Source organism: Phoxinus phoxinus (assembly GCF_949152265.1).
Source record: "Phoxinus phoxinus genome assembly, chromosome: 6".
Classification (NCBI taxonomy): Eukaryota; Metazoa; Chordata; class Actinopteri; order Cypriniformes; family Leuciscidae; genus Phoxinus; species Phoxinus phoxinus.
The window spans coordinates 42,715,186-42,727,450 of record NC_136881.1 but is presented as its reverse complement, the minus strand read 5'-3'; the positions used below and the strand labels follow the sequence as shown (position 1 = coordinate 42,727,450).

The 12,265-nt window shown below is 40.8% G+C and overlaps 1 protein-coding gene across 1 annotated transcript in view; it reads left to right on the top strand.

Annotated features, from left to right (window-relative positions):
- LOC307000571 (uncharacterized protein) overlaps positions 1-12,265 on the top strand; it is a 56,407-nt gene that overhangs the window by 35,353 nt on the left and 8,789 nt on the right. The window contains exons 14-16 of the mRNA XM_079616214.1: positions 1,608-1,753; positions 4,533-4,837; positions 5,716-5,824. Coding sequence (XP_079472340.1) covers positions 1,608-1,753; positions 4,533-4,837; positions 5,716-5,824 — 560 coding nt within the window. The remainder of the gene's footprint in view (positions 1-1,607; positions 1,754-4,532; positions 4,838-5,715; positions 5,825-12,265) is intronic.

The following is a 12,265-nucleotide window of genomic DNA, read 5'->3' as shown; positions in this document are numbered from 1 at the left end:
ACTACAAACAGAGGTGTATAGTCCAGGGGTCAGAAAATAGAAGTCCTGCCATATGATTATTCCACCCATGACATTAACTCTCTGAAGTCTGAAGTCAGTTGTAGTTCTTGTGTTTCTGCTCGTCTCTTTTTCTGTTCTCTTCTTTCCTTCAGTTATTCTGCTTGTTTAACAGGCTTATTAAGGCTGAAATAACTCCATATTTAATATACACAGGTTTTGTGGCTCAGATAAGGTCCAGTTCTGGTTTATTTCTTTTGCTCTTGACTGACATGTGGCCAGAGGTGTAAAGTCTCAGAAAGTAAAAGTCAGAAAGGAGATAAAAATCAGCTGACTGAGTTCATGGGTGGAATAAACATACGGCAGGACTTCTACTGTCTGACCCCTGGACTATACACCTTTGCCAGCGGCAGCCAATGTGTAACACACTTTTGAATCTCTGATTATGTGCTTTTTGCATTTAAGCATCAGCATAATCTCAAGAATGGTGACTAACAGATCAGAAAAATAACAAATACAACAAAAACAATTCATGAAACCTTTAGGACAAAAACTAAAACATTATGACCTGGGGCCTGTACTATGATGGTAGTTGAACAAACTCAGGGTTACAGGATTAGTTTCGAGTTGACAAAACCAAACCAATCCAACCAGACTTTGTTGGTACCATGATGCTGATCATCAACTTTCTTTGTCAGGCTTTGAAGTGTGACATCAGTAGCGAACAGCCAATCACAGGCTGAGAATGAATGAAACTCATTGAAATTAATCTCTTGCGAGAGAAGCAGCGCGATTCACTTATTAAATAAAAGTATTACAATTTTAAGAAATTCAACAAATTTACACAGCAAGACGAAAATAGCTGTCTATGAAAGAGGACAACTAAAAGAAAAGTCTCGCTGCTGTATATCAGTGCAAGTAAAAGTTGTGAAGTTAGTTTATACAGTTGATAAAGGTATAGAGAGAATTGAACATTTAAGCTCACATGTAGTCATTTTATAGCTTAACCTATTAATTCTAAAGTGTATTTATATTACCTTCATATATGTATTCATATAACTCTGCATAATAAAAATTAATAAACTCAAATTGTACATGTGTGATCGATTAAGGGTATAATATTTACATAAATAATATCTAAATCATACAAATGTATTATTCTAAATAAGCATTAAAAGCCAGACGATTTTGTCGTTAACAATTGTTTGCTAGTGACCTTTAATTTGGAGAAGAAACAGGAGGAGTGACTTTATCACATCAGACATGTGACACTTTATCACATAAAGTGGGTCTCCCCCTGACCTTCCCTGCTTCGCTCCTCTCGTCTAGTCTTATGTCTTAACTTTGAGAGACTCTCTCCGCACTGCTCTCCAAACTAAAAATCATGGATTTGATCAACTGGTCTCTCAACGCAATTGACACCATCTTCTCGACGAGAAGCTTGGGTTCGGGGGAACCTGACTGCCCTGCCGGAACGTTCGCAGCTGGCTACACGATGGACGCGTGGGAGAGGTGGCGGGTCGTGTGTCTGGCGGCTCTTTCCGTGGAGGACATTGAAGATATCTATCTATTCGGAACCATGATAACAGGTCTTTTGCTGACTGGATTAGGCATTGCCCTGGTTTATCAAGAAATTAAGAAGACGGTGACAGCTGTCCAAAATCCCACAATGCTGCCCGGCATGATTGAAGCAGTGGGCAGAGCGGTCAGCACTCAGGCTGGGACTATTAACCGCATTATGGATAACAACAGGGAGGTGACCCGAAATATGGATAACATCATGGAGAAGCTCACGGCTTTGCAAAAGCTGATGGACCAGAATGGACTAAGAGAGTAGTCGTGCAAAGGAATGCGGCTACTCGCCCCAAGACCAAATAATCCCAATCTTATCTGCTTTCGGCCCCCCTCAACCAGCACTGGCCTCGGCCAAGGCCGCTGTTGGAACAACAACTCCCCCGGAAGAGCACTGCAGTGAGCCGCTCTTGCTCCTTCCCCCATCTCTCACGGACACCTGCTGATTGTTGACTCTGTTTGGGACCTAATCAAGGTTGTCTCCATGGCAACTTGCTGTGTTAATGCTATAACATCCTGCAGACAGAGGCACCGAGATTTGGATGCCAGGCGGAGCGAATCTCCAGGCCTACACATACACAAACTCTTACATATATATACAGATATGCAATCACCCCCCACCCCACATCCCTCGCCTTCGCCGCTTTGTACCCCCCAGCCTGGCGGGCGGGTCTGTGACCAGCGCCGAATATGGCTGCAGGACCGGATGGCTGCTTGCCTGTGCTGGGTGACCTCCATCCCCCACTCCCCTCCCCTGTTGCAAGTCTTGTGGATTCATGTCGTACTGATTATGTGCTAATGTTGCTGAGGTGTTTTTTTCCTGTTCCCAGACTGTACTCCTCACAGGAGCATAGTCTGGGAGTTGCCTTTTTTTTCCCTCACCTATCCTCATGTCATGCTGTATTATTTTCCTCAATCCTGTCTTCCTGTCTTGTCTACCCCATTGTCATATTGTATGTATGTTTTGTATGGACAGGTTGATGGCTAATTTCGCTGGTACTTGTGACTAAGTGACAATAAAGGCTACTACTACTACTTTGCTCACAGCTGATTGGTCCGAGTTCAGTTTGAGATTTCTTACCTGGAACATCACCTGACCCGGACCAGGTTAGCCGTGGCGCAGAAGTTACTATGGCGATGAACACTGCTAAAAGCCAAACCACTTTCATGGTCCCTAAAACCCAGGGTTGGTACACACTAAAATTGAAACATATTTAGCTGGCTGGCAACCTAAACCGGCTTCATGGTATAGGCTCCTGACCCTGGTCATAGTTTTTTTTGAATAAATAAATTTCTTTTTCAATAAAACGCCAACATCTAAACCTCTGTTAATTCTCAATAAGAACGTTTGTAGAAGTGTGACACAAATAAAGTCAAACTGGTTAGTAATAAGTGTAATAATGCAAAATGGCTGGAAGTCAGTTGTAATTATGTTTCTCTCTTTTCTGTACTTGTTGTTTCTCTTTCCTTCAGTGATTCTGCTTGTTAACATTAGGTGTTCATCACTTATTATCTCCAGCAAGCCCCTTATTCTCAATCATCACTTAATTATCTCATTAACTTCAACACTTTCCGTGTGACTTTAACACTCTGTAGTGTGGACATATATGTACACTGAGGGGTGTTCATTTAACACTGGGCATTTTGCTGTGTAGTTTGAGATTATATACTTGTCTTGCTAAATTACAAAATATCAGTTAAAGCAGCAAAAAACATATCAGGCCTGAAATACATTGCTTTGGTTTAGTGGAATCATAATATAATTCAAATAAGAGAAGTACTCTCTGACTGACAGAAATAAATGTTGAAATAAATGTTGAAAAATAATATTCTCATAACAGTTCTTACTTTCTTAATAGGCAAAATATATAATATAATAGCCTGTTTATTTTTTTTTTTTTCGGCAGGTAGACCATGGAAGGTAAGCACTAAAACAATCTTGTATAATATACAATTGACCTATCGGTCACAATTTTTATTGTGAGTAGGCATAAATAAAAGTAAACACGATCTTCAATTTTTTTCCCTCTCAACACAATTTTGACTGATATAAGTGTACTTTATCTAGCAAAGGTTTCAAAAATAGCCTGAAAAAATAACTTTAAAAATAACTTAAATTACTTTTTCCCCCAATTATACTGAGCCCTAATACTAATATACTTATATTAGTATTATTAGAAGTAGTATGCTTAATAATAGGCTTATCAACTTGCTCAAAATAAAACATATATTAGGGGTTTCCAAAACCCTATTAGCATAATTACATGCATTAAAGTTGAATTATTTAGCATGTGATTCCACACGTGTGGAATTACTAATTATTTCGGCTAATCCGCCAACAGGACCACAATTTCTGCCTCACTAAAATATATTTTCTCACTGCTCGCCATTCTCAAGTAAAGGATTTGGACATTGACTGGTGCTATTTTATATGCTAATGATACAAGGCCTTTACTAGGCGGATATCTAACACCTAAAAAAAGAGGCAGCTACTGAGCCGATTATTACTGTATGCTTTTAAGTCTTCTCTGTTTTTAGTGTATATCTGTGGCAGAATTACAGCGCCACATGCTGGTCTGACTTGTATACTACATCGTTTTGAGTTGGTTTCAGTGTTTTTTTGTGTACACAGATATTTCTTGTGATGACGCTGTGTTTATTTAGAACGAGGGAATAAAAAAGATTGAATAGGGAAAGCTCTGGCTTTGTGTGGATGTGGACTTAGTTCAGTTGTAGATACTATAGCACTACTGTAGGATCACAGACAGGTTTTAGATTCTGAACGGTTTTTCTATGAGATACTGTATTATCTGGTTTTAGATCAACAATGCTCACGAGTTGTACATAATGATGTATTTATGTCTGTATCCAATTTACAGTGTTTATTTCTAAGAGTTATAGTGTTGTACTGTTTCTGCTATTCATACATTTGTGTTTGTGTGTGTGTTTCATATTCTGTATAGCACGAGGAGGCGTCAGTTTCTTTGTTTCTGGACATAGTAAAGGAAAAAGGACTGAGAAGTGATCTGGACGACAATGATCTCACCTTTATTCAAAAGCTAATTAAGGGGGTTGATACTGCAGGTCCAGAGACGGTAAACAATCTACCAGTGGGTTTAGTGGGTGTACAACAAGTTATATTACTGAAGATATTTTTATTCTTCCAGTGGACAGCGATGGGGAGGCCTGAGGCGAAGGCTTTCCTGTATGAGATTGTGGTAAATAAATGGAACGAAATTGATGTGCGCAAATGGGACTATTTTGCAAGGTAATTTTTATTTTATTTTAATGTTGCTTATTTATACATAATTATCACATTGTCAAGGACTTAAATATCTATTAGCATAAATACCGGAAGTTAAAATGTCATTATCACAATAAACGTTTAATTCATATATTTGCAGAGCTACACGATTCTGAGTAATTGAGAATTGTTTATAAAAGAGATCACAATATTTACTTGAGTGATTTACCAAATCTGAACAAAATAACATAATTTAGCCTACTAGAAATTCTGAGAAATGTTTTTTTGATTCACTTCATTTATTTATGTTTTTAAAAGCAAGAAGACCAAAAGTATGTGAACCAAATATGTAGAGATATGTTAATCAAAGATATAAATTAAAAGTTTACTCTCCATTTTAAGGCAGTGTCTCTTATGGAAAGAAAATATATGTATTATCAATATATTATGGTGTAAATAATATAGTGAATAATATATTGTCCTAATATAATGTTAATATATTACACTATATTGAATGATGCATAACAATTTGCTGTTTTTCATATATTAAAAATGTATTTAAAATGTATTCACATTGTAAAGTGTAATTAGTTGAGTGTACTTAGAAAACATTAGGAAAACAAATTGCATTAAATTTTTCAAGGATGTTTTACTTGTAAATTGCTATTCTCAATGTGTCTTGTCTTCTCCTGGACTGAAGCACAGGCTCTACTCTTCAACACAATGTGACCTACAAACACTCAGAAACACTTTAAATCCCAACAGAACATTAAAATATGACCATATAATATATTAATCATAAATGTATGGAAACATATTTTCGCTCCGTAAGGGTAAAGTCAGAGATCTGTGATATCCATCAGCAATAGAGTGAGCATTTAAATAATCTCTTATTGTTTCAGAGACTGTCATTACCTCGGCATCACAAACAGCTTTGACCATCAGCGTCTGCTGAAATCTGCTCGAGTGTGTGTGGTGGACGGGAGAAACCACATCTGCTTCAGAGACAAGGTACATAATACACTAGATCAGGGATGTGCAAACTCGGTCCTGCAGGGCCACATCTCTGCAGAGTTTCGCTCCAACCCTGATAAACTCCTGTCTGTAGGGTTAGTTATCCTGAAGACAATGATCAGCTGGGGTCAGGTGTGTTTGATTAGGATCCCAGATAGATAGCAACCATCAGGACAGTGTTAAATCAATGTTAATGTGTACATTTTTTACTCAACATCACTTTTGCTCCCACAATTAATGTTGACATTTTTTTTATGATTTCATTAAAAAATCAATGGTAATGGCATTGAATCAAAGTTACAATGTGATGTTGGTTCAGTGATTCTGCTTGTTAACATCAGGTATCTTCAATAATGGTCAATTATCACCTAATTTATCTCTTAATTACCTCATTAGGGCCCAAGCCCTGAAAGGGCGCAGAGCCCTATTGTTCTTCTAAGGATTTTTAGGGCCCAAGCCTTGAAAAGGCGAAGGCCCTATTGTTTTCCTTCAGATTATTATTTATTCTTCTTCTTCTTTATTATTATTATTATATTACTACCTTTTGGGCACTTTTGGGGGCCTTAACGTGCTCAAAAACTCTTGAAACTTTGCACAAATGTCAGAACCTGCGGCCATTAGGGCCCGACTGAAGCTGGGACCCGGGCGTGGCAGGGGGGCTCGCCAGCGCCCCCTGGAATGGGATTCAAAAACATGTCCATATCTCAAACACGCTTGCATGTAATAATATGAAACTCGGTACACGTATAGATCTCATCGGGCCGAACAACTTTCGTGCTCTAAGTTTTACGCCAGTCCAACAGGAAGTCGGTTATTATGGGTTGTATGGAAACGCATGTTCTGGCATTTGAAACACTTGTCCTAGAGAATTCATCGGATGACCACGAAACTCGGTGTGCATGAAGTCAAGACATGGAGGATGATAAATTGCGAGGGGATTTTTGATATCTCGAACGGTTTGGCCGTGGCGAGGAAACGAATTTATGGCGAATATTGGAAACAGGAAGTGTGTTATAACATCCTCATACATTAACTGATCTTGATGAAACTTCAGCAGTGTGTTCGTTGTAAGAGGCCGATCACATGGATGTGACTATTGTGAGTCAAAGTTATAGCGCCACCAACTGGCAGCAGGAAGTGTGTCACTTTCAAAATGCTTTGAATTCACCCTCTTATTTTTACCCGATTTGCTTCAAACTTTATGTGTATAATGTAAACACACGACAGATGTAGACCTGTGAAAGGATTATTGATATCTTTAATACTGTCGCCATGGCAATGCTTTAAACTTTTATATTCTTTTTGGGTGCATTTGAGGCTCTTAACATGCTTCAAATTGCATGAAACTCAACATGCATATCAGATTTATTAGGTACTAGGCATGTGTGAAGTTTCAGAAACGGGCGCGGTGGAGGGGCTCAGTAGCGCCACCTTTAGTCAAAAATGGGGTATTAGTTTTACCTACAGTAACAAAAATCGGTATTTATATTTATCTCCCCGAGCCGGACAACTTTCTAATTTATAGTCATTAGCTCCGACCAACAGGAAGTCAGATATTTTGGTTTGAATGTGATTTGATGGGAATTTTGCCAGTCTCTCTCAGTGTCTGTGTGTGTGAGAGAGGAGGGGGGCTTTATTTTAACCCTTTCTCTGCTGTGTGGGACTTCTCGGGGACTTTTGGGGCCCTTAACGTGCTCGAAAACTCTTGAAACTTTGCACACAGGTCAGAACCTGCGGCCATCAGTGCTGGGCTGAAGCTGGTACCCGGGCGTGGCAGGGGAGCTCAACAGCGCCCCCTTGAACGTGGTCCGAAAAACTTGGTCCATATATCAAACACGTTTGCATGTAATAATATGAAACTCGGTACACATATAGATTTAATCGGGCCGAACAACTTTCGTGCTCTAAGTTTTACGCCAGTCCAACAGGAAGTCAGCTATTATGGGCTGTATGAAAATGCATGCCCCTGGAATTTGATATACTCCTTCAAGAAATATTATCCTATCGCCACCAAACTCGGTCAGCATGAAGTCAAGACATTAAGGACGCTAAATTGCGAACGGATTTTTGATATCTCGAACGGTTTGGCCGTGGCGAGGAAACAAAGTTATGGCGAGAAAAGAAAAACACAATGTGTTATAACGTCTTCATACATTTATTGATCTTGATGAAACTTCAGCAGTGTGTTTGTTGTAAGAGGGCGATCACATGGATGTGACTATTGTGAGTCAAAGTTATAGCGCCACCAACTGGCAGCAGGAAGTGTGTTACTTTCAAGATACTTTTGACTAAAGTGGGTGGGTTATTTTTACCTACAGTCACAAAACTCGGTCTGTATATTGTGCTTATCGATCCGGACAACTTTCTCATTTACAGTCATTAGCTCCGACCAACAGGAAGTCAGATATTTTGGTTTGAATGTGGTTTTGTCTCTCTCTGACAGAGTTCCCCCTGCCATTCTCTGTGTGTGTGTGTGTGTGTGTGTGGGGAGGGAGGGAGGGAGGGCACACACACAGACAGCCCCCCCCTTTTCTGTGTGTGTTTGGAGGGGAGCAGAAAGACTCACACTAGAGTGCGGATCGGGCCGAATTTTTCAGTCCGAGCCCGGCCCGCGTCCGACAGAGCAGTAACCGAACCCGACCCGAGCCCGACAGGCATAAAGATATTTATGTTCGAGCCCGACCCGAGCCCGACAGTTAAAATCCCATTTTTTTCTCATACTAATGACAATTGTACGTTTGTTTGTGTGGAAAGCCCGCTTTTATTAAGCAACTGTAGGAAGGCAATCGGAAATGTCAACAGGACAAGCGCATCAGCGCGCGGAGCAACAAGCGCTCTTAACACCTGGCGCGCGCACATTATGCACGCGTTTCGTTGTCACGGCTACATAAACAAATGTCCGCACACAGGAAGACGGATGTTATGGTAATATTTTACATGTATTTTAATCACAAAAACGAACGTTTGCATCAAGTGAAAGCATCAGGCACATCGGCTACCTACATAAGCTGTTTTAAATTTAAAATGTTCAATGCCTTATCGCGCTGATGTGACCGAGCCCGACCCGAACCCGAACATCATTTCTAAATATCTGTCCGAACCCGGCCCGGCCCGTCGGGTACCGGCGGGTCCCGTCGGGCTCGGGTCGGGTATCCATCCTCTAACTCACACTGATACAAGCTCTAAAGCAGACTTCTTCTCGACAGTCAAAGCGGGGTTACGTTATTGCCCGTCGTGCACAGGAACCCGAAAGGCAACGGGGTGGCGGCTTTTTATATATATATATATATATATATATATATAAATAAATATAGCTGCAAGCAGCGATTACGGGCCCAAGCCGGTGGCAGCGCCAGCCCGGTGCCTTTAGTGTAACTAAAGGCACCAGGGTGGCGGTGCCACCGGCTTGGGCCCGTAATCGCTGCTTGCAGCTATATTTTGTTATTCTTCTTTATAATAAATTTTTTTTCAAGGTTTTTGCCACTTTTGGGGGCCTTAACGTGCTCAAAAACTCTTGAAACTTTGCACACTGGTCAGAACCCGCGGCCATTAGAGCCCGACTGAAGCTGGTACCCGGGCGTGGCAGGGGGGCTCGACAGCGCCCCCTGGAACGGGGTCCGAAAACTTGGTCCATAAATCAAACACGCTTGCATGAAATAATATGAAACTCGGTACACTTATAGATCTCATCGGTTCATATATCCTTCATGCTCTGACTTTTTACCCCAGCCCAACAGGAAGTCGGCTATTTGGCGTAGTTTAAAAAACACATGCAATGGAATTTAAAATACTCCTCCTAGACGATTCAAACAATCACCACAAAACTCGGTGTGCATGAAGTCAAGACATTGAGGATGAAAAGTTGCGAGGGGATTTTTGATATCTCGAACGGTTTGGCCGTGGCGAGGAAACGAATTTATGGCGAATATTGGAAACAGGAAGTGTGTTATAACATCCTCATACATGAACTGATCTTGATGAAACTTCAGCAGTGTGTTCGCTGTAAGAAGCCGATCACATGGATGTGACTATTGTCAGTCAAAGTTATAGCGCCACCAACTGGCAGCAGGAAGTGTGTCACTTTCGAAATGCTTTGAAATCACCCTCTTATTTTTACCCGATTTGCTTCAAACTTCATCTGTATAATGTAAACACACGACAGATGTAGACCTGTGAAAGGATTATTGATATCTTTAATACTGTCGCCATGGCAACGCTTTAAACTTTTATATTCTTTTTGGATGCATTTGAGGCTCTTAACATGCTTCAAATTGCATGAAACTCAACATGCATTTGACATTTATTGTGTAATAGACATGTGCGAAGTTTCAGAAACGGGCGTGGTAAGGGGCTCAGTAGCGCCACCTTTAGTCAAAAATGGGGTATTAGTTTTACCTACAGTAACCAAACTCGGTACATATATTCTTCTCTTCGATCCGGACAACTTTCTAATTTACAGTCATTAGCTCCGACCAACAGGAAGTCAGATATTTTGGTTTGAATGTGTACTGTTTGGAGCATTTTCCCTCTGCCCCTCTGCGTCTCTGTGTGTGTGTGTGTGTGTGTGTGTGAGGAGGGGGGGTAGTTTAGTTTAACCATTTCTCTGCTGTGTGCAAAATCTCTGGCACTTTTGAGGGCCTTAACATGCTCGAAAACTCTTGAAATTTTGCACACAGGTCAAATGTGGGGCGTGGGATTCGAACACTTGTCCGTATATCAAACACGCTTGCATGAATTAATATGAAACTCGGTACACATATAGATTTAATCGGGCCGAACAACTTTCCCTGGGTCAAGTTTTACGCCAGCCCAACAGGAAGTCGGCTATTACGGGTTGATTGGAGAACGCTTGCTCTCGCATTTGAAACACTTCTCCTAGAGAATTCATCCGATGACCACGAAACTCGGTCAGCATGAAGTCAAGACATGGAAGATGATAAATTGCCAGGGGATTTTTGATATCTCGAACGGTTTGGCCGTGGCGAGGAAACAAATTTATGATTAAAAAAGGATGCATAAAGTGTGTTATAACTTAGTTATAGTTTTACCTACAGTAACCAAACTCGGTACGTATATTCTTCTCTTCGATCCGGACAACTTTCTAATTTACAGTCATTAGCTCCGACCAACAGGAAGTCAGATATTGTGGTTTGAATGTGTATTTTCTCTCTCTCTGTCTCTCTGCCATTCTCTGTGTGTGTGTGTCTGTCTGTGTGGGGAGGGGAGGGGAGGGGGGACATGCTGCGATGTCAAGATTGCAATGCTGGAATGCTGTGTGTGTGTGTGTGTGTGTGTGTGTGTGTGTGTGTGTGTGTGTGTGTGTGTGTGTGTGTGTGTGTGTGTGTGTGTGTGTGTGTGTGTGTGTGTGTGTGTGATTTTGGTTGGGTGACAGACAGTTGTAGGTTACAGTTTGACAAGAGTTTATAGTTTAATAGTTTGTGTTTCATTGCGAGTGTACACAAATATAAGGAAACACTTTGCATTTTGAATGATGGTCTGTATGAACAAAATGACGGAGTATGTTTTTATGTCTCCATTGTTCGATCGAGCCTCACACACACACACACACACACACACACACACACACACACACACACACACACACACACACACACACACACACACACACACACACACACACACACACACACACACACAGCATTCCAGCATTGCAATCTTGACATCGCAGCATGTTCATTATAGCCTTAAAGGGGTGGTTCAGGATTTTGGACATCGGACCTCATTTTCAAGTTAGCCTGGTTGTTATTCATCAGTGGAGACAGTTTTCAAAAAATTTCATCCAGTCCTTCCAGTTGCTTAGTTCGCCGATGCTAGGCTAGCGCGAGTCAACGGTATAAGCTAGCCTGCCATTAAAAACAGTTTTACCCACTCCAAAGTACACCAAAAGCAAATAAATTATAACGGCAGACTGTCGATGTAAATGTCTGTTAAAAGAATAATGTTAGAAATCAAACTACCCTTTCATTGCATTGCAATAGTTACACTTTGTTCCCTGTATTTATTAGCACAGTCTACAGCAGCGGCGGAGTGATATTAAGTTACCTAGGCAACCGAGAGAGTCTCCACATGACGCAAGTGTGTTTACCTGCCGCTGACACTCATCACTACAGAAGCAGAGTATATTTCACTAAGAAATCAACATAGGACTATGGCCACGTTTGAAAGCCATGCCAATGTTTCAGACTTTGGAGACGAGGAATGTGTTTTATTCAACGAACCGTACATGTATGAGCCGGAATACACAGACGAAGAACTAATCGAGATAGATACTAAAAGGGCAGAAATTGAACTGTAACGTTATCTCCACTAACGCTGTCATTGTCATTCTATAAGTTATGAAAAGGGACTAGCTTAATAGATAGCTATAGTAGCCTAACAAAAGTTATTACCTGTTCATCTGCTGTTGGTGCATATGGA